The 24,940-nt window shown below is 38.8% G+C and overlaps 2 protein-coding genes across 2 annotated transcripts in view; one reads left to right on the top strand and one right to left on the bottom strand.

Moving 5' to 3' along the window:
- Positions 1 to 2,788: 2,788 nt before the first annotated feature.
- On the bottom strand, positions 2,789 to 11,544 carry LOC135480325 (tektin-like protein 1). Its single transcript, XM_064760145.1, has 6 exons — positions 11,016 to 11,544; positions 9,292 to 9,396; positions 8,350 to 8,721; positions 7,672 to 7,767; positions 7,157 to 7,270; positions 2,789 to 5,571 (listed from the first exon to the last, which is right to left on the bottom strand). Exons 1-6 carry the CDS (start codon positions 11,400 to 11,402, stop codon positions 5,386 to 5,388), a joined length of 1,260 nt encoding a protein of 419 aa, XP_064616215.1. The 5' UTR covers positions 11,403 to 11,544; the 3' UTR covers positions 2,789 to 5,385.
- Positions 11,545 to 16,847: 5,303 nt separating this feature from the next.
- The window catches only part of LOC135481086 (uncharacterized), a 47,828-nt gene continuing 39,735 nt past the window's right edge, over positions 16,848 to 24,940 (top strand). The window contains exon 1 of the mRNA XM_064761019.1: positions 16,848 to 19,874. Coding sequence (XP_064617089.1) covers positions 17,190 to 19,874 — 2,685 coding nt within the window. The 5' untranslated portion in view covers positions 16,848 to 17,189. The remainder of the gene's footprint in view (positions 19,875 to 24,940) is intronic.

The following is a 24,940-nucleotide window of genomic DNA, read 5'->3' as shown; positions in this document are numbered from 1 at the left end:
TTTCTACTCCATTTGACCCTCGTCCGTACAGAATCGCTAGTCTGAAGGGCAGCATGGTTACTGCTCATCGTGGCCAGCACGCCTTCACCCGTAATACATCGAACTTCAAGCCAGTCGTCGGAGATGTTAATCCTACCTTCGCAGGGAAGGAGGATCTCAGCGTCCCACTGCCCAACAGCCCTCCAAGGTCGACAATCCCTCCGAGTTCACCAACGCAGCTGTCAAATGGTCCCTCCGCGCAGCTTCGTCCCTGCCTGAATCCTCCAGGTGAACAGCGGAGATCAACACGAAAACGAAAGCCCCCAGTTCGTTTCAAAGACTTTGTGGTATAGACTCACTCACTGTATATCATCGTCTGCCGCAGTCGCCTAGCCACCCTAAATTTAGAAGTTCCGTTTTCATGTATTTGACATTAACCATCATTCTAGTGACATTATACATCATTATTCCATTCCAATGACATTATGCATGAACATTCTTTTCCAGTTTTAATTCCAGCGATGTTGTGCACGAATGTTTGATTACATGTATCTACAAGGCTCACTTCAGACAATCTGTGTTTAAGAAATGAATGTACAGGCATGTGTCCTTTACTTTGTTTAACATGTAATTACCTAGAGTTACCTTTCCATGTTTGATGTTCAAAACCCTTTGTTTAATATTAAAAGGATTCTTAAAAGTTTCATTCCAAAGAACGGGAGAGACGTAGTGTTTATGGTCGATTACGACATATGAGTGACTGCCAATACATATATCATTGTATGCCAAAAAGCGGCTGGCAAGCAGCATGGCTGCGAGTGTAGGCAGACATGTTGTAAACAAAAGTCAATGTCATTAAATTGAAGTGTTCTTCTAACTAAAAGGCCTTTATAGTTGGATGTCACACATGAAATTCGTTTTCTGCCAAGCTTGAGTCTTTGATACAAATAAACTCGTATTACCAAATTACCAGAGTAGTGCCGTTCATTGCAAGAAACCCGTAACGATGAAATTCATGAAATTCGTTTGCCGCTAAGCTAGCTAGTGTCTTTGATACTAGTAAACTCACTTTACCATGCAGAAACCCGTTTCTAGTGTCTTTGATTCCAAGACACCCGTATATCCAGTGGTTATGATTTCATGAAATGCCTTCTAAGCTAATGTCTTTTAAGTTAAATGTGATGACAGTGCAATATTTTGAACAATTCTAGACCAGTGAATCCCGAGTCCGGTGTCTTTTATTCTAAGAAACCCGCCTCCTCTGCCTTCGATTCCAAGGAACCCGTCTCCAGCGCTTTTCATTGCAAGAAACCTGTGTACATTGTTTTGTAGGCCTAGTGTTTGATTCCGAGAAACCCTCGTCCAGTGTTTGATTTCTAGAAACACGTGTCAAGTTCCTTTCATGCCAAGAAATGCGTATATCGAGTGTTAAAAAAACATGTGTCCTGTGTCTTTGATTCCACGAAACTCGGGTCCAGTGGGTTTGATTCCAAGAACAAGGTGTCCAGTACCTTTGATTCCAAGAAAGCCGTGTCCGATGTTTAGAGCGTCCGTCTCGAAGTTTGGAAGACCTGGGAGTCGAGTCGGGTCAAACCAAAGATTTTAAAAAATGGTTGCCGCCTTGCATGGCGTTCAGAGAGGTTAGAGCACGGAAACATGATCAGTTGTCCCGATGTCAGCATAATGTGACTTGGTGGGGTGTTTTGTCTGGTTTCTTTGGCGTGGATTCGCCCTTCCACATGACACAGTATATGAACACACACCTTTAATGACTCGTCGTCATCATATGACTGAAAAATTATAGAAGACGACGTAAAAACCGCAAGCATACATACATACATACATCCATTCTAATGAACCTGTGTCTGGTGTCTTAGATTCCTAGAAACCCGTGCCCGGTGTTTTTGATTTTAAGAAACCGGTGCCCATTGCCTTTCATTTAAGAAACCTATGCCCATTGCCCTTCATTTTAAAAAACGTGCCCAGTGTCCCTCATTTTAAAGAATCCGTAACCAGTGTTTGATCCCAAGTAACTTGCGCCCAGTGCCTTTCATTGGAAGACAGCTGTGCACAGTGATTTTGATTCCAAAAACCCATTGTCCAGTGTCTTTGATTCAAGAGGCGTCTCCTTTGCCTGTGATGCCAAGAAACCCATGCTCGGTGTGTTTGATTCCAAGAAACCTGTGTCCAGTGTCGCTGATTCCAAAATATCTGTGTTCAAAACCTCTGATTTCTAGACACCTGTGTCCAGTGGTTGATGCTAAAATCCTGTCCTGTGACTGATGTCAAGAAACCTCTGTCCAGTGGCCAATGCCAAGAAACCTGTGTCCTGTGACTGATGCCAAGAAACCTGTAACATGTGACTGATGCCAAAAATCTGTGCCCTGTGACTGATGCCAAGAAACCTGTGTCCAGTGGCTGATACCAAAAATCTGTGCCCTGTGACTGATGCCAAGAAACCTGTAACATGTGACTGGTGCCAAGAAACCTGTGTCCAGTGGCTGATACCAAAAATCTGTGCCCTGTGACTGATGCTAAGAAACCTGTGTCCAGTGGCTGATACCAAAAATCTGTGCCCTGTGACCGATGCCAACAAACCTGTAACATGTGACTGATGCCAACAAACCTGTAACATGTGACTGATGCTAACAAACCTGTGTCCAGTGGCTGATACCAAAAATCTGTGCGCTGTGACTGATGCAAAGAAATGCAAGTCCTCTCACTACTATCACAAAAACCTGTGACATGTAAATTTTACCAATAATTCAAGATTTAAGTAACGCCAATAAAGCTGATCTTTGGTGAAAACTTATTTATTGCTCTTGTGTTTTGATATAATATACATGAATAAATAATTACACCTCACACAAACAAGAAAACAATACTGTTTTAAAATAGAATCATTCAAAATTTAAGAAAATACCACTCAAAATTGTACAGTCTCTAAGATAACACTTATTCCAGTTCTAGTCACTCTACCCTTTTTGCCAGCTGCAACTGAACAAGCTGAAGCTGCATACTTTGCAAATAATAAAAAAATGTATATTGCAGTTGCAAATACTCCATAAACAAAATAGCAGTTCCTGCCAGTGGAAAAAAATGAATTGCAGGCATTACATATCACATCATAATGCCATAATACTGAAGTGGTTTTGATATTTTTATAGGGAATCCACAAACACAAAAGATGACTTGTTTATTATGTATATATATTTTAACATAACAGATCACAAGGTATAACCATGTTATTAAACCAGTGTGCAAATTACATTAGTACTTTTACGAAGCTACTTTGAAAGGAAAACAAAGAATACTGCACAGTATGAGTATCAAATTAGCAGTAAAATGTACTTAATACTGACCAAATCCGTCACGAGTAATGTCGCTCACTAATGGGCGTAGTGAGTGGAAAGATGTCTCTACAGGGCAAAAAATTCCTACTGCACTATTACTGTACACTACTGGACTTAATAAAGTGAGTTAATACTGAATGTGAAAAGTTGTAATTGTAGCAAAAACTTGGCACTGCAAACAGCGTGAATTACTATGTTCACTGTAATAATTCGCATCTGTAAAATACTGCAGAAAAGAGTATTATTGCTGGAAACATTCACGTGTTATATAATACCTTAAAGCTTGGCCAATATAAGTCATTAACATCCATAGTTCATATAAACTCACCTAGCTGGTCTATATATACACAATTTGAATGTCATGCTCAGTGACTGGGTTCAATTTATACTACAAGCTATGGTTCCTTACCAGCTAACAACAAATATTTGGTGCAAAAGTAATACATCTATTCAACATGTACAATATATATATCACAGCTTGAACAATCATTGTGGCATAAAAAATAAATGCTACTAAGTTTATCAATTTCCTTGTGTATATTGTTTATCTACATATGATAATAAAAAATATTATGACACTTAGTATAGTAAAATGAGAATTTAAAAGAAAAAAAAAGTGAAACAGAAAAAATTAGTGCAAATTATTTATACAAGTAATGTACAATCCTAGCACTGTCTTGCTAGGGATACCTTTGTAGTGATATATCATTTAACTTTAAAGCTGAAATATCACTAAATTTATGAATCTTCATATATCTATTAAAAAGTACACAAGTAAAACAAAAACAGCCACTGCAAACCATTTTCAAAATCAACAAAACGACTTCTATGTACACTAAATTGATACTATATAAGATGAAGCTACATGTATTTACATGTTACCACTTTCAATTCATTAAACGTTCAAAAAAACCCTAGCATTTAAGACATTATGTCTTAATAACATTTTAATTATTTCCACAAAATGATAATCCACCTTTCACACCCATTCAGAACCAAACACGCTATAGAGCTATTAACCTACAAGAAAAACCTGTCCTGTAATGCTTAAGCAAAACTTAATGCCAAAGCAATATGCCAAGTTCAAGCAATTCACTTTGCCCCTGGCTTTTCTTGCCTTAAAATACACCCAGAAACAAAGAATTCAGACAGTTATATCTCATACACTGATAGCCTTGCTATTTCCTGCATAAAGGATCGAAAATGTAAGTCATGAAAGAATACATTCTTCACACAACCTCTAGAAATAACAACTACTAGGCCATAAAGAGGTCCAAAAGCTGTAAGCTGGGTCAATGTGTGGCACAGTACTTGAGTGTGTGGCACATTACTTGAGTGTGTGGCACAGTACTTTAATGTGTGACACACTGCTTGAATGCATGGCACAGTACTTGAATGCCTAGCAAAGAAGTCAAATGGGTGATACAATATTTCATGTGTGTGACCGTACTTTAACAAACCATTCCTACTTACACCAGAGACACATCTTTTGCAGTGAGTGGGTTACACACAATTAACCTATCCATTTCTTATATCATTCAATATTAAGTACTACCATAGTAGAGCATGACAACGAAAATGTAACTCAACCCTGTTTTTTGAATGACGCCTATCACGGATGACCATATCTTGCTTCAGTCGAAACCTTTGAGGCAAAATACAGTAAATACACGAGACCTATCACAGATTTGCCCAAATTTTGTTTTGATACCTACCTGAGGAGCATAATAAACATTTGAGCCCTATCACAGATCTGCCTAAATCTTGTCTAAACAAAACCTTGTGGACATAATAAACACCTTGACACCTACCAGAGACTTGCCCAAATCTTGCTGTATTCCAGACCAAAAGTTGTCCTCCCAATCCACTAAACATTGATGTATTTCAACTTAGCTCATAATGCTGTGAAAGAACAAACAGTGAACAAAAACAAAAAGTCTTCAGCAACAAATCCAGGCTCTCAGAATCTTTCCGAATATACACACCATAACTTTGTTCGCAATGATACAACTAATGATATATGTACATCCCAGTCGAGTAAACACATGATTGTTTAAAACGCTGCACCTAAACTCCAGCGGTGGTCTCCCTTCCTTCGACGCATGCGGATGATACTGCTGTCGATGCTGGCTGCGGCTGTTTTACTGCGCATGTCTTCACGCAAACGCAGCTGCGCTAGCGACAAGTAGTTAATGTTTCTGCTGGTTGCTGAGATCGAGTCCAAAAGTGAATCCCCACCCTGAAAAAATGAATGAATAATTTTTTCATTTACAAATTTTAGACTGTACAGGAAGTTTGACCATTACCCTAATTCCTCTACCATATGAAACACAACTTTCCCTCCAATTTATGTGCTTTTTTAATTTGATTTCGGAGTCAAAACTACACTGGTTGGGTTGGCCAAGTTCTGAAAATTTGAGTGACACCAGGCCAGTTCAAATGTGATTTGTAAAATATGAGTGTTGCATCTCACTGGACACCATCATGAAGATACCACCTATGATGTCCCTCTCAGTCACAGTATACAGACACCAGGATGACCAGGGGCTGACTCACCAAAGCCATTTGTAACTTAAGTCAAACTTTAAAACCTGTTCGCAATGCTCAGTTATTGTTATTGAAATTTAGACCCATTTGTCTTGAGGTAACATTGATAAGCTGGATGAAATTTTAATTTCCAAAGCCAAAAAATAAGCTTTAAGATCACATTTCAAATTTACACGTGTGGCTCTTGTCATACTTCATGGCCTGCTACATGTACAGGCTTTGTATTCAGTGTCCATATTAGCACATCATGGCTCAGATTCATTTCTAATACAGCCTGTTACATTTCACTTCTGGTCTCTCTACTGTCATTCATCCAGCCTGAGAACCATCTACATATACAGTCTCACAAACTTACACAAAATTTACTTGGAGAGTTGTTACCTCTCCATTCTGCCCACCCACTCTCAATCTGAAAATATCTTCATCTTCAAGCCCCACCCACTCTCAATCTAACATCATCATCTTCAGACCCCGCCCAGTTTTAATCTGACAACATCTTCATCTTCAGGCCCCACCCACTCTCAGTTTGACATCATCATCTTCAGGCACCACCCAGTCTCAATCTGCCAACATCTTCATCTTCAGGCCCCACCCACTCTCAATCTGACAACTTCATCTTCAGGCCCCACCCACTCTCAATCTGACAACATCTTTATCTTCAGGCCCCACCCACTGTCAATCTGACATCATCTTTATCTTCAGGCCCCACCCACTGTCAATCTGACATCATCATCTTCAGACCCCACCCACTTTCAATCTGACACCACCATCTTCAGGCCCCACCCACTTTCAATCTGACACCATCATCTTCAGGCCCCACCCACTCTAAATCTGACATCATCATCTTCAGACCCCACCCACTTTCAATCTGACATCATCATCTTCAGGCCCCCACCCACTCTCAATCTGACATCATAATCTTCTGGCCCAACCCACTCTCAATCTGACATCATAATCTTCTGGCCCCACCCACTCTCAATCTGACATCATCATCTTCTGGCCCCACCCACTCTCAATCTGACATCATAATCTTCAGACCCCACCCACTTTCAATCTGACATCATCATCTTCAGGCCCCCACCCACTTTCAATCTGACATCATAATCTTCTGGCCCCACCCACTCTCAATCTGACATCATAATCTTCTGGCCCCACCCACTCTCAATCTGACATCATCATCTTCTGGACCCATCTGATCATCATAAGAATCATCTTATGATTCCTGTGACCAATCTTCAGGTCACACTCATCTCTATCAGCTAGGGGGGAATTCTTACCCTAACAATTTCCTGAGCTTCTGGAAGCTGAGTTCCCGGATGCCTCTGGAAAACCCGCACCAAAGGACGATCAAGACGCTCTCGTGTGGTGAGATCAGAACTTATGACAGGACCCTACAAAAATAAAATGGAGAAAAGTAATTGCAATGCCATTTACCTTCATAAAAAAGAAAAGAAAAAATAAAGAAAGACAGGAACATTGAATTATATCAGTCTTTATTCAACAAAATTCCAACTTAACTGTTATTATTTGAAAACTCATGCATCTCTACAGTGGATTAAGAAATAGTGTAAAATGCAGAATGAACTTGAAAAAAAATAGAGAACATTTTAGGTAAAGTCAAATCAAAAGCTGAGATTATAATAATTTATTTGGGCGCACTGGTTCTTGACAAAAGATGAGATTTTATCAGTAAAACTGACAAGGTAAGCTCATGTATATATTCAAAAATTTGCAAGCTATATGTAGTGATATGCAGTTTATTTACACAGGGCACAATTATAAAATAACTCACCAAAGTATAACCTCTGGCTTTTTCTGTAGAGTCAAGGAATCGATGGGCTCTGTGTACAGCATGTCTGTTCTCTCCAAGTGACACACCCAGATGTTGCTGTATCGGGCACAAAGAAACCATTGAATATTCAAATTTGGGGCTGTATATGTACCATACGTAACAGTAGCTTATAAACTTCTTTTATTTGCATTTATTTGAATGTTGTTTAATGCCATCATTTTTCACTTATGTGACTGCATGTGTTATGTGAAAACTTTCCCACATGTGACATGCACATGTTCGCCCTATTTTTGGTGGAAAGCAATTGCTCTTCTACAAAAGTTTGACTACAAACACTCCACACAAGCGTCATCGACCACTTATTGTCATGAAGACTCCATGAACAGTGAGAGCTCAGGGGAATTCCCTGTTCAAAGGCTAGGACTGACCTGAACTTTGTGTTTTCTAGCAGCTGAAAGACAAATAAATATCATGACCACACTCAATCCATCTAAAACAAAGATCTTCTCTAACTGTGCCTGATTATCTATACATGATTTGTTGTGAATCTTGCTGATTATGATATTATTAATTTAGTGGCTACAACATCCTGTCTTTTGTTTAACTTGAGCCATTGACTTAATATGATGGAGGCCTGAATGCTAAATGTAAAGGACCTCAATTCTATGTTGGTTTTACCTTCAGAGTGACAGTTTCAGCCAGTTTCTGAGTCAGACCGTCATTGACAGATTTGTGAGCAGCCTTTTGAAGCTTCTCTGTCTTGTCAATGATCTCGTGAACTTCTCGCCTCAGATAGGCAGAGCGTGCTCGTGCCTCTTTTGCATCAGCCAAGGAATGCTCGCATTCAGGGGTGAAGGGACCCAGCTGGTCAGTGATGTTAGCAGACAAGTTCTCCATGGAGGACCCTCGTCCTTTGACACAGTTCATTTCTTGGGACTGATGACTACGTCGGCCACTGTGACCAGATGAAATGGAATGGCACAGTAAGTCCATAACTCGAGATCTTTCTTGGAGAACAGCAAAGAGGCGTTTGCGCGCAGCATCTAGAACCTGAAAAAGAAGCAGCCATGTACATGAAAACACTGTAAACATGAATACAAGTTGGTCACAGGCTGTATGTTGTATGCATGACATTACAAAGTGGCATAATTTCCTTCAATTAGTGAGCATCCAGAAAAGCAAAGTTTAGAGTTTAATAAGGTTTAATAATCTTACAAGCCATTCTCCTGATTTAACAAACTCTTAGTAAATCAAACCATCAAATTATAAAACGGATCAATCAATACTTCTCAAAACATCATCAATTATTTTTATTTGCTCATAAAAGAATTATGAGATGGCTGAAGGTGAGGTACATGTCAATTATTACTTTATTTTCGTGACAACTAGCAAAATTTAAGTGAGGTATTATTATTATCAGTTGTACATCTACCATCATAAGCACATAAAAACTGAATTTTTCATGACCACAGATATATTGACCAGGGTCCTATTTTAAAAACTATGAAAATGTTATGTATAGTATTAAACTACCATGTCATTATATTGCAATATTAGTTGTATGTTGTTGTGCTATATGTACCTACTGCTTGCAAAATAGGTTGATGTAACATCAATTACCTGAAGCTGTTGTTGAACCAAAGCTAGCTGAGCCTCTAATGACCTTTTCAGATTAAGGAGGTGAGCTCTTTCAGCACTAAGTAAGTCATCAGCTCCATCTGCGGCCTGTGCAGTACAAAACAAGAGAGGTACAGTAACTTTATTTGTCAAAAGCCACTGTGGGTAAAAATGCAATAACTTCTCTAAGCCTCCAATAATCTGTTGATTGATGTTAATGGAAAAGCAACAAAAAAAGTAAAGACAGCACCAGTAGAAATATGTCTGAAAATTTCACTTGGCCTATCAGAGGATTAAGACTTATTAAGTCCTGACTAGTGCCACACTAAGATGTTCCAAATCTTCCTCTGCTTTCTCTGTTACCTTGGGTATGACCAATAGTACAGTGAGTTTATGCTTTCATTCAACTAAGCCTTTAATTACCTGTTGGATACACCTGTAAATTTTTCATGAGTTCATATACATACATGTACTATAGGCATCTGTAAACTAACATGCAATGTGAATTAACAGAGCCAGTAACGAAGGGAGCCTGGCTCATTATTTATTGAAAATCACCTTTACATGATTATGTTTTTGTGGAATTAATAAAGATTCTTACTTACCAATTTATTTATTTATTAACTGACTGGTGTCTAACACCAGCTATTCAGCAAATTTTCAGCATTAATGATGACAGTCAATCAGGTTTATCGATGAAGAAAGCAGAAGTGTTGGAACAAACTGCGGCCAATATCGTCAGTACCTGATAAACCTTGTGCCTATAAACCACAACCAAACCACGAATAGCTGGATTTGCTCAGACTGTGAAATTACTGGCCAGGGGCTGATTTGCAGTTGCAAGATCAATGCTTTATCCACATAAATCAGCAAGGGCCTTCATCGAGATGTGTACAATGTAAGATAAGCTCTATGACATGACTGACAGGTTGTGTATATCCAGTCAGTAAATGATATCTTCAGGAGTGTCAAGCCAGGGTATGTTCATTTCTGAAAATGATTTATTATCATCAGGAACTTTTTGCAGAGATACAATGATGTCATAAACAAGCCCAAGGTGTTATAAATTACAGTGTCATGTTGACTGAGATTTCATTTGACATGTGACTGTGAGTGTCAACTGCTTAATTGATAGAAGAAAAAAAACTGTGAGCATTTGGACATGTATACATTTCTAAACCCAGCTTAGTCCTATATGCCAACACCTTCACTTTCTTACATGTAACAGCCTGAGAGTGAAGTTGAAGGCATGCAGAACTAAATCCAACTAGTGTATTCCCTCGGTTATTTACATGTGACGTTTGTTAGGCAACACTTAGTTTGTGCCTAACAAATGGAATTTCATAACAATGTCCTTGTCTGAATGTTTTATTTGCGGGCTTGTGTATATTCCATTTTAGTATGTACATATAACCAGTATGTATATGAAATCTGATTGTAGCTTACCCCCTTGCAGTTGCCAATAAACCTGATGATATGGAAAGTATTCCTGGAAAACTAGTAATATAGGATCATGTTGTACAAAGTGTTTTTTGTTGCATTATTTCTCAGTGCTGAGGTGATGCCTCTCCATAACCTAATGAATTAGACGTTGTGACGATGTCGTTAGTATACAACTTCTATTTCATTAGACTAGCCTCTCTATAACCGAATATATTCCATTTTAAGATTCTAACATAAATAATCCATACATTTATTTTTGATAACTGATTGCAACTTTGCCTTACCCTTTCACGAAGTGGCCGTGAAAACCTGAAGAATTGACTGTCCTTGTTCAGCTGGATGTCTTTACGGATGTGTTCCAGTGATGTTTCCAAGGCCTCTTTACCACGGCTCAGAGACTTTATTTCCTCGTTGGTTTCCAGGAGACTTTCTCTCAAACGTGCAACAACTAAGCGCACTTCTCTCGAGTATTTGTGAATCTCCTCGTTGCTCAGGTCGGCCACCGTGTCTCTCAGTTGGGGAATGGGGTCCAACAATCGCCCGATTTCGCAAGCTCTGTCACTTTTTTGAACGAATGTCTGTGATAATTTCATACCTCGCATGGTCGTATTCCTCCATGATTCCGGTCCGACAGTAACCGTGTTGGAGAGTGTACCTTTAGCGAAAGCCATGGTGTCTGCAGAGTGCTAAAACGGGCGAATATGGTTTTTAAAGAGTTGTCCTTATCTTGTGTCTATCATTCCCGAAAGTGACAATACTGTAAACTGCCTAAACCCAGCGATATAACCACCTTTGCGACCTCCCCACTGCTGACAACGGCGTCGCCCACCACTTAACGTTGCCCCTAGCAACGACCTTCGCCGCCGAACAGGTAGCTCAACACCCCGTTAGCTGCAATTGCAACGGAAACATCCGTTACTTGTTAATTGTTCAGTGTATGGAGAATAAACATTTGAAAATGTTTGGAACTTTTTGTTTGCGTAAATTCATTTAGTGATAATCGTTGGACTCCCGGAATTTGGCGGAAACTCCCGAACCACTGTTACTACAGCGATCAAAAAGGGCCATACGCAAATGGCGGGAATTTTTAAATGCCAACTCAAGGCACGTGCACTGAAGGAATAAACTTGGAACGCAAATAAAGATTTATTTATCACTGCGCATGTTAGTGGTAAACTTTAAAGAGTTTTACAGTTGGCTTTTAGTTTCAGTGTCAGACACTTTCGTGAGAAAAACACGCCCGTTTTTGTCGTATTACATGAGCTGTCAATGTTGATGTTCATATAGGCCTACACCTATGTAAGCCCCACTTGTTACGATAAGAGAAAATATATATGAATATGCCTACAGACGAGATCAGAGACCGACTACTCTGTGCATCTGCAAACATGCAAGAGGGTTTGCAGGGAGCGGGGGGGTAACATGGGGGGTATTAAAAAAATACAAACAGAATGGATAGTTAGAGATTTATGAATAATACCAGAAGTTAATTTGACCAGTCCAAATTTCCCCATCAAACACATAATGTCTACAAGCGTAACAATGGATTCTACACATTGCAAACACTTATATTTGTATATTATTACCCATTAAACTGGACATATGTATATATAATAAAGCCCTATATTATACACATGCATGAGCTGATAATAATCTCATCACAGCATGTCGTTAATGCTCAACTGGTATCGCTCTGTGCGATAATCGAAAGGAGACACCCTTGAATTTATGAAAATTCCAGCATCACACACAAGTGAAAATATATATATATATTACTGCTGCAGCTTCGTGACTACAGTTATTTCATATACAAGGAAGCTCTCTGGCGTGCATCATCCCTTTTCAGGGTTTGGAAAACGCCAAATTCATAATTTCAATCAAGGGAGATAACTCTCAGCGCCAAAAACGAGGCAATCCTGTAGGGCAGACAACTTCTATTACAAAGAAACGAATATGACTAGTTTTTATATTTATTTATTTGATTGGTATTTTACGCCGTACTCAAGAATATATCACTTATGCGACGGCTGCCAGTATTCTGGTGGGAGGAAACCGGGAGGAGCCCGTGGGAAACCTGCGGATGGTCGTGGGTTTCCCCCGGGCTATGCCCAATTTCCTCCCACCACAATGCTGGCCGCCGTCGTATAAGTGAAATATTCTTGAATACGGCGTAAAGCTCCAATCAATCAAATAAATAAATAAATAGCAAGATTTTGGCTATTATTATTTTTTTCTCGAATGAAATAAAACAAGGAATATACTAAGACAAATTATTTTTTGATACCGGTATATTACTCAGTTTGTCCAACTAATAAACTGAGAGCTATGTGTAAGCGAAAGCTGTTTACTCTGAACAAGTTAGCCTATGCATACTATGTAAATGTATATTGCTATAAGGAAGTTTCCAGTTCACTGTAAAACGATGTATGACATCTTTTAGTGGCATTTAGAAGTTGGATTTGATCGCATTGACTTGAGACCGGCCCGGATAGCACAGTTGGTAGAGCGTCCGCTTCGAGACCGGTAGATCCAGGATCAATCCTTGATCGAGTCACACCTAAGACTTTAAAAGAGGAAGTTGTAACTTCCTCGCTTGGCGTTCAGCATGAAGGGATAGTGCAACGACTGGTTGCCCCGTATCAGTATAATGGCTCGGGCGGGGCGGCTTATTTGCCTTCGGTAAGTCGTCTCAGTGAAGCAGCAGGAAATCCGTCCTGCAACAAGGAGGCACATTACACGTACATGCACCCTAATGATTCCTTCGTCGTCATATGACTGAAAAATTGTTGAGTACGACGTTAAACCCCAAGCCCTCACTCACTGACTTGAGGCAGGCGTTAGTATCCACACCGAAACGTCGCGTAGAATAAAGACAGATGTTGTTATCCAAAAGCAAGTTTGTCAAGTTATTAAAACGATGTATGACTAAGTAGAACCCACCCCAACCCCCGGAGCCCTATTATAGGTCACCACCAAACGATATTGCATGAGTTGCATGGTCCTCGAGCCTATTAAATCCAACACTTGCACAAAATGCCAGTCAAATCTGTGCTTACTATTTTCCGTGAAATACCTCATAGAAACACAAACACACAAATAAACACAGCCCCCAAATGAACAGGCAATTACAAACTAAGTAAATATGTAACTAACTAACTAAATAAATAAATAAATAAAACAATAAATAAATAAAATACAACATTGTGCATCTGAGAAAATGAATTAATCTGGTACGGATCATGGAATAATATACCTGCAAAAATAATAAATATTTTTAGAGTTATTTGAAAACTATATACGTATATACAATCAACATGCATGCACGCAACTTTCTGGAAGGTCTGTTTATCTTGATAAGAGAAAAATTGTATTTTTGTTATAATTAACATGGCGATTAAATGTACTGTTGCGTGTGAATCTTTTACGGCCATATATACCCTTCAGTGTATACACAGAATCCTCGTGTATTTGTATAACGTGAGTGTCGTACCTTATCAGTATTTACGTCACCTTCGTTTATCTTAATCCGACATAGGCCTCACACTTGAGCCAGTGTAAAAATTACACCTTCCGGCGTCACAGTTCGAGGCGTCGTCTCTGTGTGTTTGTATATGGGTCGTAATTAATCCAGTGTATGGTACAGTATTTCCACGTTTGAATTAATGTTCAGTCTAAAATAACTCATGAAGGAAAGAAACAGTTGTTTTGTACGGGACCATGTACCCTTACATGTATAGGCATGTGAGGTTGATCAACTAGACGATGCTCTCGCTGGCGCGGTTTACTATAGCGTTGGAGATGCGGGTTCAAACCTGACCTCGAACATCCTGATCTTGAAGGCCATTTGTCTTTCACCAACACATATATGGTACATTAGCACATCTGTACCTCACGCGTGGGAAAGTTCGTCAGTCAGTCACCAAAGACCGGTGGTTTACTCTCGGGTATACTATACTGTTTCATCCATTCGCCCCATATAACGACCATCGTGTATGCATCGTCTAAGTAACAAAATCTTGAAATAAATAAATAAATGAATAAATGAATAAATAAATAAATAAATACATAAATAAATGAATAAATAAATAAATAAATAAATGTCGACCTGGTTACAAGATCGGCATGTGCACGATGAGACCGCATTCTCAAATTCATGTTATGCAGCTGTCGATGTTTTTCTTATATATAGGTAGCTGGCGTAGGGTGGTTTCCTACATCTGTAAATTTGCCCACTGTGTATGATATAAGAAAAAAACTTGCTGACGTAGAAGACCAATCAAACAAATAATTATTAGCACCAGTGGAGTAGAATATAATTTTATGAAATACACATATCTATATATATATATATAAACGATCGATAGGCCTCCATATACATCTTTTTGCGATATCTAGACACAATATATATGCCTGTGTATACATGGTGAAAATGGTATTCGACCGGGCGTTGGACATCAAATGTCTTTTTTTAAATCAAAGACAAGCACTGCATGTGCATGCATGTTTATTGTATATGAGGTGAAAACATGCATATGTGTATATATAGTAGGGAAGAAATGACTTAAGCTACAGTCTTGCAATGTGTATAATGAACCATGCAATGAGGAAGTGAATTTATATATCTCTTGGCTATATGTATGCTTGTCCAAGAAGCGATTTTGAGGAATTCCAATATGAATATTGTATAAATACATGTCAAAACGCGGACAATGCACACAATATGTTAACAGTTTAGGCGTTAACTATGGCTTTTGTGTTGGTTTGTTGCGCTGGATACGGAATATTTACGGAACCCATTGATTTTGTGCAGTCAATATTTATAACTCCTAATTATATATGCATATGTCGTTTGTGGTATCGGCCAACATACACGTATAAGACCTAACGATATATACCATATATATTATGCGCGTGCTGTATACGGACTTTATGCCCTGCTGTCTGCGGCACTCAAAACGGTGTAACTTATCTAAGTACTAATTCCTCATAAATAATCATTGGGTGGCTAAAAAAATAATACAGGCATGCCTCGACCTGACAACATCGCGGATTAGCACCCTTTACAGGTGATCCTTACAGCGGTGGGCTTAGCCGGTGTACGTGGGGCTCTGTCAGTGCTGGGACAAATGTATGATACCCGTGCCTCTTTTTCTAGGATGAAATACCTGGTAACTATATTATCAATACTTTTCACGTAAAGCTAAAATCATGTGTTTCTTTAATATTCCCACAGCCTTAAATCGCTTCGATTATATACCATATATGCCACCGGTTATACAGTCTAAATTTGTTGGTATTATGTTTAAGAATGTTTGGAGGAATGTCTTTAAATGTTAAACGTGACCATATGCGTAAAACAAGACGTGTGCGCCGCGTATGTATTTTAAAACAAATTAACACATCAACACTATATGGGATATATAGCTATATTATGGTAGCTCAGAAATCAATCTTGTCTGAAATTTAGACGTTATGCTGTATATGTCTGTATTTAAAGTGAATGGAAATCCTATATAGGTGTTTTAAAGGACAACGTATGCCTGGGAAATAGGCCTATAGTATAGCATGATACCATATAGTTTCCTCGTTTATAGCTGTGACCATATTGGCCTATAAACCTGTAATAGTCATGTGGTACAGGGCTATACATGGAGAATCTGTATGTGCATGCAATTATATATAGATCTATATACCTTGAAGGGTGTTGTGCTCTGTAAATTGGCAGTTTTTCATATCGATCGCCTGCTCACTAATTGTTGTCAGTGACTGTTGCCAGATGGGCCGTATTAATTAACAATGATGATGTATAAAGCCGTAGCATATGTGTATCATGATATACTAGCCACCACAAACTGAACGAAACTCGTGAATGGAATATTACAACAGTGATCCCTTTTTTTTGTATGAAACATTGAAATTTGTTGCGCAAACAGTATTGGTGGAAGCAAACAAAACCACGGTGGTCTTGGCATCAACTGTAACAGATTTAACTTGATTCGAAAACATCGAAGTCTGAAAAAAAGTTTATGTTAAACAGGTTGTCAAAAATGTTGCGGTAAAACGTGCCATAGTTATCTCCCTTTGGCCCTCTATAATCTGTAGGGGAATGTCAGATATGAACTGGAAAATTTATCGCGACTCGATTAATCGATTTGAGAAACCTTTTGTTGTCTTTGTGTAAGAGAAAAATGGATACCAGGCTAACAGAAACGGGGAGGGGAGGTGCAGGTGCGATGGTCTACAGGAAAATTTGCACAGTTTTAATTTAAGATCCCTCCGAAAAACGGGGTGTGACTCGACGGTCGGACGGTGGACCTCGCACCGGGTGTTGACTGGTGACGTCATCGACCTCCAGTGCCCGAACAGATAGTTGTTGTAGTGGCTCTCGATTTTGTGTTTAAATTTCGAAGACTTTTCGTTGAATTATTTTTTCTCCGGGTGGAATAATAACCGTATTTATGACAGCTTTGGTCGAAATGGCTTCTGTACCGCCGTGGAGGCAGGCTGTTTTGGAGAAAAAGCGTCGTGCGGAGGATTCAAATGATCTCCACTCACAGGCTGGTGTTTCGTCGGGAGATCCGACGTCAGCACGGAAGAGGGATATCCTGACAAAAACTCAGATAAGTGATCGCTCTTTTTTCTATTCTTCACACAGCGGACAGTCATCTGCACGGGATCTCAACCGAAACGATGCTAGATCGGTGGGAACTTCACTTCAGGCTCGTCCCTCAGAGAAAGACGTTGAAATTTTAGCCAACTGTGACAGTACTGAATGGAATTTACAACCGGCCGTAGCAGGGGACCGAGAAAGCAATGCTGGTCGAGTTTCGGTAAATAACATGGTAAGCCAGTCAAAACAGGCAGAAGTAAATGCAAATGGGCCCACTGTCACTACCTCATCAACTTCTGTTGTGAATGGAGTTCTGGTGGACGAAGAACGTATTGGATCAGTCCATGACAACCCGTTTGTGAAAAATTTTGGACTGAAACATGTTATCAAACCCGCATCGTCAGTACACGGGCCTGGCGGTGACCTCACAGTGAATTCATCTTCGGGTAATAGACTGTCAGGTACTGAAGCAGATATGCCTGAAATGGAGGAGGAGGACTACCGGCCAGGCTCGGGATTTGTTCACAAAATCTTGGATAAATTTGCTCTACTTACTGCTAAAGAGGAGGCCCATCGCCCGGGGCTCAACCATCATCTACGGATGAGGTCCTCTAGTCTCGAAAATTTGGTGGACAACGAAAGCCATAAGTCAGCCAACAGGAAAAGCATTGGGGATGAAGTGTTCACGACCAGTCCCAAGTCTAACCTACAGTACTACAGTAAGGCTAAAAGTGTTGAAAGTTTAGTACACAAAGGTACATCTGAGAGGTCGTCGTTGGATAGTTTCGAGAGCCGACGACGCTCTGGTTCGGAGCTACGTGAGCATGGGCGTCATCGTTCAGCGTCTGACCTCAGGCGCTCGCACCCAGCCCCTGATGCTAATCTGGCTCGAGAGGACATCATTATTATTGAAACTACCCCCTCACCTCGCCCTTTGGATGATGATCCAATGAAAAAGGCATCACGCCGAAGACGAACAAGCTCCTCAGAAAGACAGCTCGAACAAGATGAACTTCCTAAGCCCAATACTGTCTCTTCTTATCGTAAGAAGTTTGAATCAGTGCGTATCGAGAAAAATGATGTTCTGTCCAAACAAAGGAAGAAGAGAGATCGGGCTCCTAATGCACCAGCTACTTCCTCTCTGTCTAATCACTCGGCAACAAACGGTTCGAAACACAATCAAGTTGATAATCTTCCTGACATGATTAAAGTTAATGGAGAGTCCAGCAGAGACAGTAGCTTTGACATGCAAAACGATACATCAGGTAATAATTCACTGGATGCAAACTACCCGGAGAAGGATTACGAAAACCCAGTCTATGATGCTATCAGGGCTTCACTACGCCATGTCAAACCCGGCAAGGATGAAGAAATCACGTACTCATGGAAACGTCACAGTGGTAGCGATCAAATTGACGAGAAATCAAGTTTATTTGTAAGCACTGCAAATATAATAAACAGTACTAATATTTCACAAGGAAGCACATCTGTCTCGAATATTAAGGTACCGATACAGCATAACGATGTGACCCCAAAACCATCTGCTACAACAACAACAACATCAAATAATAGTAGCAAAGTTTCGTCTGTTTTGTACAAGTCATCAGTGAATGACTCACAAGTGTTGGAAAAAGCGAAGACAAATAATACTCAGCAGCAGAAGAAAACTGAAAACTCTGGACAAGAGAAACCAACAGCCAGCATTCGAAAGAGTATAGCCATTAAGGAGTCGAAACCGAATTCCTCAAGTGATTTGACCTCCTCCAGCTCAAAAGTGGAAAAAACTGATGCTAAAGTCAGTAAGACAAATGTGTCTGACACAAAGGAAGTTACTAGTTCTGTAAGTTCAGTCTTGATGACAAACCAGTCATCGGTCACCACTTCCTCTAAAGGCCCCGCTCCGAAACCACCAACTGCTAGCAAGGTTTCTGAAGCAGTGGTTAACACTGCCCCAGTTGCTACTTCACAACCAAAAGTTATGGTTAACGTTGGTCCAAAAACTGCCAACGATTCTGACGGGTCAAGTTATCGCTCTAGGAACCGATTCTCTGGTGCAGAGAAAGAAGATCAAAAAACAGTTCACGCTGGAAAAACGTGGTTTTACCAAGCTGGAAAATTCAAGGCCAATCCAGAGGGAGTGAAACGACCCAATAGTTCTAAGGCTCAAGCCCCAGTACCAAAGAAACGCACATCGCCAGCACCCCCTGGTGTCACTGTTCTGAACTTGACAGAGGATTCTTTGGATGGGCCTGTGACACCTAGGTCAAACATAGACGATATAAATATCAATGGCGCCACACAGGATATACCAGTGACGGACATTGATGCCCATGTACATGTGGGAAGTGGTGCTCATGGGAATGGGGTTGTTCCGCGTTTAGATTTGTCTGTAATAACGGACAGTAAGAAATCGGCCCCTTCCCCACGTGGTTCCCCAGCACAGAAGAAAGTGCAACCTTGTAATTACCAGTTTGCTGGCAGCCATGTCATCATTGGAAAGGGACTGTTACAGACGAAGAAGAAAGCTCAGAAGGTAAGTCCATGTTCCACAGATGATGTTTATTTGTTTCCAGTATTTTTTTATCATAATTCTTTAGCAACAGTGCAAGTATACAGGAAAATGTACATTTGCAGAGGGTTTGCCCTGAACCGGGTATTGCAGAACAAGGATTTCAGTGCCATCAGCAGCCATATTGGAGACCAGCTTGACAAGGATTTCTGTCTGCTATGCTCCACAATGGTGGCTGCTGTGCACTGCAATGTTGGTTGTGCATTAAATCCTGTAAGTAACTGACAGATTCAAAACGACAAGGTTTCCAGTTATATGTGTCATTAACTCCACAATTTCTCGCCACTGTCTAGTTCACATGTACATGATGTAATTGGCATGCAGAATTCAGAATTCAGCCTTTTATAGAATTATTTTCTAATGCTGATTTGATACTGATGTTACATGTGGTGTACCCAGCTGTAATGATACATGTATGTAGTCATTTACCAATCAGTTCAGTTTTTTTTTTTTTTTTTTTTTTGATATCAGTATAAATTTTATATTGATGAAATATTACTTTAGCTAATATTAAGTTTATAATTTCTGGATAGTTATGAGATTTTCTGACAACAAACTCTACAAGCATTAAAATATCAACCATCGCATTCTTCTATTAATGTAAATTTATGTACAATGTGCAATACTTAGGCATTACTTAAAAGGGAAGGAATTCGGCAGCTTGGCTTGTATACATGTACATTTATATAATGTGGACATTAAAAGTTGAAACTTCAGTGTCAGAATATTCATGCAGCTATGCAATGCATATGCATGGGCATATTTACATATGAATAAAATATCTGCTATCGTCTCCATTTTACCTCTTTACATACATGTATTTGTTGAAATATCCATCGACTCATGACATGATTGGGCTTGGTTTTCATGTTTATAACATGATATGTGGTATTTTCAGTTTCTGCCTTGCTTTTGCCTTTCTTATTATGTGGCAACACATACATGTGTTAATGTGTACATGTCTGAATGCTTGCTCATGCAGGTACCCATGTGTTCTTATGTGTGTTCATTATAATCATTATAATCCACAACTACATGTATCTGCATTATTTTTCACATATATATATATAATATATATATATTGTACATGTTAATCCGACAAACAGGATTTGAATACATGTATGTGTCATTACTGGATACACCCACTTTCTAATTGTAGGCTTTTGATTACCGTTATGCACATAATACATACACCCATACAGGAATACTTGAACAACAAAACCTGCCTACAGTAGCTCTCCATAACAAAGAAGGAAACATGTGACCAACTTACTCCTGTCTTTGTATATATTGTATTTCTGAAGTGTACTGAAATTTGTATCATGTATATGTCAGTCTCAATAACAATTGGTCCTACTTCCTCTGGAGGTTGACAGTCATTTGTAAGGATGCGCTTAGTACATTTAGAGTTTACAGTTTAGTTCACTTTGATATAGTGCCTATGAGAGATATGAGTTCTCGGGAGTTCCATGTGGGGTGCTCCGCATATACCGGAAGTTGGGGTTAGAGAGCACTCCATTCGCCCAACGCTCCTGCGTGAAGTCCATAGAACGTCAGGGTTCTAACCCCAACTTCCTGTACGTAAATATGCACGAGTGCCCCCATGTGGAACTCCCGTGAACTCCTATCTCTCATAGGTCATATGGTTGGAGGTACATGTAGGCCTACATTTAGATTTATACATGTAATTACATGTATATGTTCATATGTTATTGTTGTACATGTATACAATGTTGTTCTTAATGCTGTTTGTATGTGTAGCTGATTTGGTACAGCATGAATCAAATGCCTTCACAGCTGGTATGTCATCATGCATTGTACATATGATATCTGCTTATTGCATGTTACATAGTCTAGTCTGGGCAACAATGTGCCTTCAGTTATGTTTTCATATTGTATGTATTTTATAAAATGTGTGTACAAAACACAAAATGTGTTTTGATCTCATACATTTATTTAACTCAAGTACATTGTAATTGATTGTACATGTGTATTTTTAAAATTATAAAAAAAAATGCAAAAGTGTACACACATACATTGATTTATTTATTTGATTGATTGGTGTTTTATGCAGTTCTCGAGAATATTTCACTTATACGATGGTGGCCAGCATTATGGTGGGAGGAAACTGGCCACAACACTGGCTTTACAACACCAGTGGTACCCCAGGGATGTTAAAATTTCAAAAAAGAAAATAAAAAATAATAGCAACAGAAGAGTTTAAGTGCAAGTTGCTGGGAAAAAATAGACTTCTAAGAATAATTTTTGCCCTTGATTTTGTGTTTGGAACTTTGTATGTGAGTATGTGACTAAATTGTCCAGCTCTATCTCAACCAAATTGCCAACCTGCAATCTAGCAACATGTAATGCTAGAGCTGGACCAACTGCTGGCAACATATGTACATGTATGTGAAAGTGTTTCACCTTTGTACTGGGAGTAATTTACCTAACACAGGTGTAACAGCTATCAAGATAAAGGTAAACTTGAGCACGCTGTGCCCGTTCAGGTAGATGTAAATGTGATTGATGTTTAATTACTATTGGTTACATATACACCTGTTTGTGTTGTGACAGAATACAGGGTTATGGCTCTGGTGCAGGGACTCCCTGACTTGCTTTTTATATATGCATGTGTACATTTAGTTTGTTTTAGTATGTTAAATAGTAATAATATCTACCCTGTATATCGTCGCTTTAGGAAAGTGATAGTCAATCTATGTTATATATATATATATATATATATGTATCTGTATGTATGTACATGGGTAATGTTGAGTGAACAAGACCTAAAGTGCGACTTCATACCTTAGTGAAGAGAGGCAGAAATGTTATAATGATATGAAGGATACCCTAGGGATTAGGGATTAGAGCTGACACCTTTTGAAAGTACGTCATGTGTTGTTGCTTAGTCGTCAACAGTGGGTGACACCAAGTGTGCTTGCATGACATCACACCAGGCAAAATTGGAAACAACAGTGTCATCTTTCGAAACTAACGACAGTGGTTTTAATACACTGCAATTTTTGTACAAATTAGGAAAGGTTTTTAACAGTCTTTAAGGTTAATAACAAGATTTCAGAGGCGGAAACGAGTCGCAAAATTATGTGTCATTTACAGTTGTTAAAATATTCTTGAGTATGGCATGGTGATAACACATCCTAAATAAATAAACCAAAATTTTGATAATATAATTGCACAGCAGGTGTATTTATATGTGTTGATATTTTGTAACACATTTCATATAATGTTTGTGTGTGTGCTTGTCCTGCTACAAACACAAACCAAAATACGTCAAGAAATATACATACATGTATATGTATATGTGTGTGTGTGCGTCTACAATGAGATATCTCTTGCTATTGAAGGAAAATGTAAATTTAGAACATATTGACTGTCTAATAAAGAGTCTTTAAATGAAATCCCACATACATATATTTATCCTTGCTTGTCAATGAGCGAAAAATTAAAATACCATGAAAAGACTGACAGTCAATCAGAAACACGGATGCTCACAAAAAGTGCTGATTGGTGAAGAGGAAAAACGATAGTGAAAGTATATATACAGCATTTACAGATTATGTGTATCACATATATATATATATATATATATATATATATAGAGAGAGAGAGAGAGAGAGAGAGAGAGAGAGAGAGAGAGAGGCTTAAATAAGACGTATTACATTGAAATGAGCACGGCATTTTTTCAATGATACGAGTTTATATAAATTACGTGTTATGAAGTGTGTCACGAAGTGTGTCACGGTCACAAAGCATGACGCTTACTCAGTAAGGAGTTCACAACAGGTGTGTGTGTGAACAAAGACTGTATATATACATACATGTATATGGCTGTAGAGGACATGTACATGTGTATATATGCATACTCACCTGTTGGCTTGTCACAGGTGATGTTGGGGCTGTTATTGTGTACCTTGCATCATAACTGTTATATGTAAACACTCTGAGTGTTAGGTGTGTAAAAATTTAGCACATGTAGGTGTATGTTGTGTGTTGTACATGTTACACTCATTATTGCAACATTATACAAGCATTAAGTATCGTTTTGGTATCAGAGTATAAATACAAGACATACAGGGTTGTTGGCACTGACTGGATGATGTAGGAGATAGTAGATCATGGGTTAAATCAGCTGTCTTTTCACACTCACAGTTTAGGGAACACAGATTTATGTCCTGTACTTGTATCATGAAATAATTCAACTACTATGTATATAGGTAGAAGTTACAGTGTACCTACATGTATCTGACATCTGGTGACAACCGGAATTACATTGTTTTGTACTAGTTCTAGCTTTTGGCTGTCTGAATGGTTGGTATTTATGTACATACATGCGTGTAAACCCAAATATACAGGCACATGTTCATTGGTGCCAATCTTTACTTGCATCACAGAAATATATGAATATATATACATGTATTTTCAAGATGACTCCATACTGTACTTTACTGCAAATTTATACATATATGCTTGATAATGATATTTATATTTTGGAAATATATCTTCAGTTTATACTAGCTAGTTCAGGGCTGTGTGAAACATTTTAGTGTGATAGTGCATGTTTTTATTAGATTAAAGTAAAAGAAAGCTAAAATATGAAGTAAGGTTCATCCTACAGACAGCTGAAAACTAAGAGTAAAAATCTTTTCATTTATTTTTTCACATGTGTTTTAAAGAGTGTTGAAAGGCATTCAAATATTTGAATAGTAAAGTGGACTTTGAGACATACTGACGGTATCTATGAATTTTTTTTCCTGATGTCCACAAGAAGGAAGGGATTTTTGGTAGCATTATATCAGTGATCTTTTACTCATGGGTTAAAAGAGCTCAGAAGTTTGAGCGCCTTTAAGTCTTTTCACAAAAATCATAAAAAATAAATGAAAGTACATTTATGCATAGTTTTAAGTGGTGTATTTAGTGATGCCTACTTCGATTTTTAGAGGTCTTTACTTCTAAATGTACAATGTAGATACAGTGTAAGTATAGTATGTATATGTATATATATATATGTA

The sequence above is a fragment of the Liolophura sinensis genome, chromosome 13, assembly GCF_032854445.1.
Source record: "Liolophura sinensis isolate JHLJ2023 chromosome 13, CUHK_Ljap_v2, whole genome shotgun sequence".
In the NCBI taxonomy this organism is placed as follows: Eukaryota; Metazoa; Mollusca; class Polyplacophora; order Chitonida; family Chitonidae; genus Liolophura; species Liolophura sinensis.
Note: the sequence above shows the minus strand (reverse complement) of the source record. Positions and strands in the feature narration are given on the sequence as shown.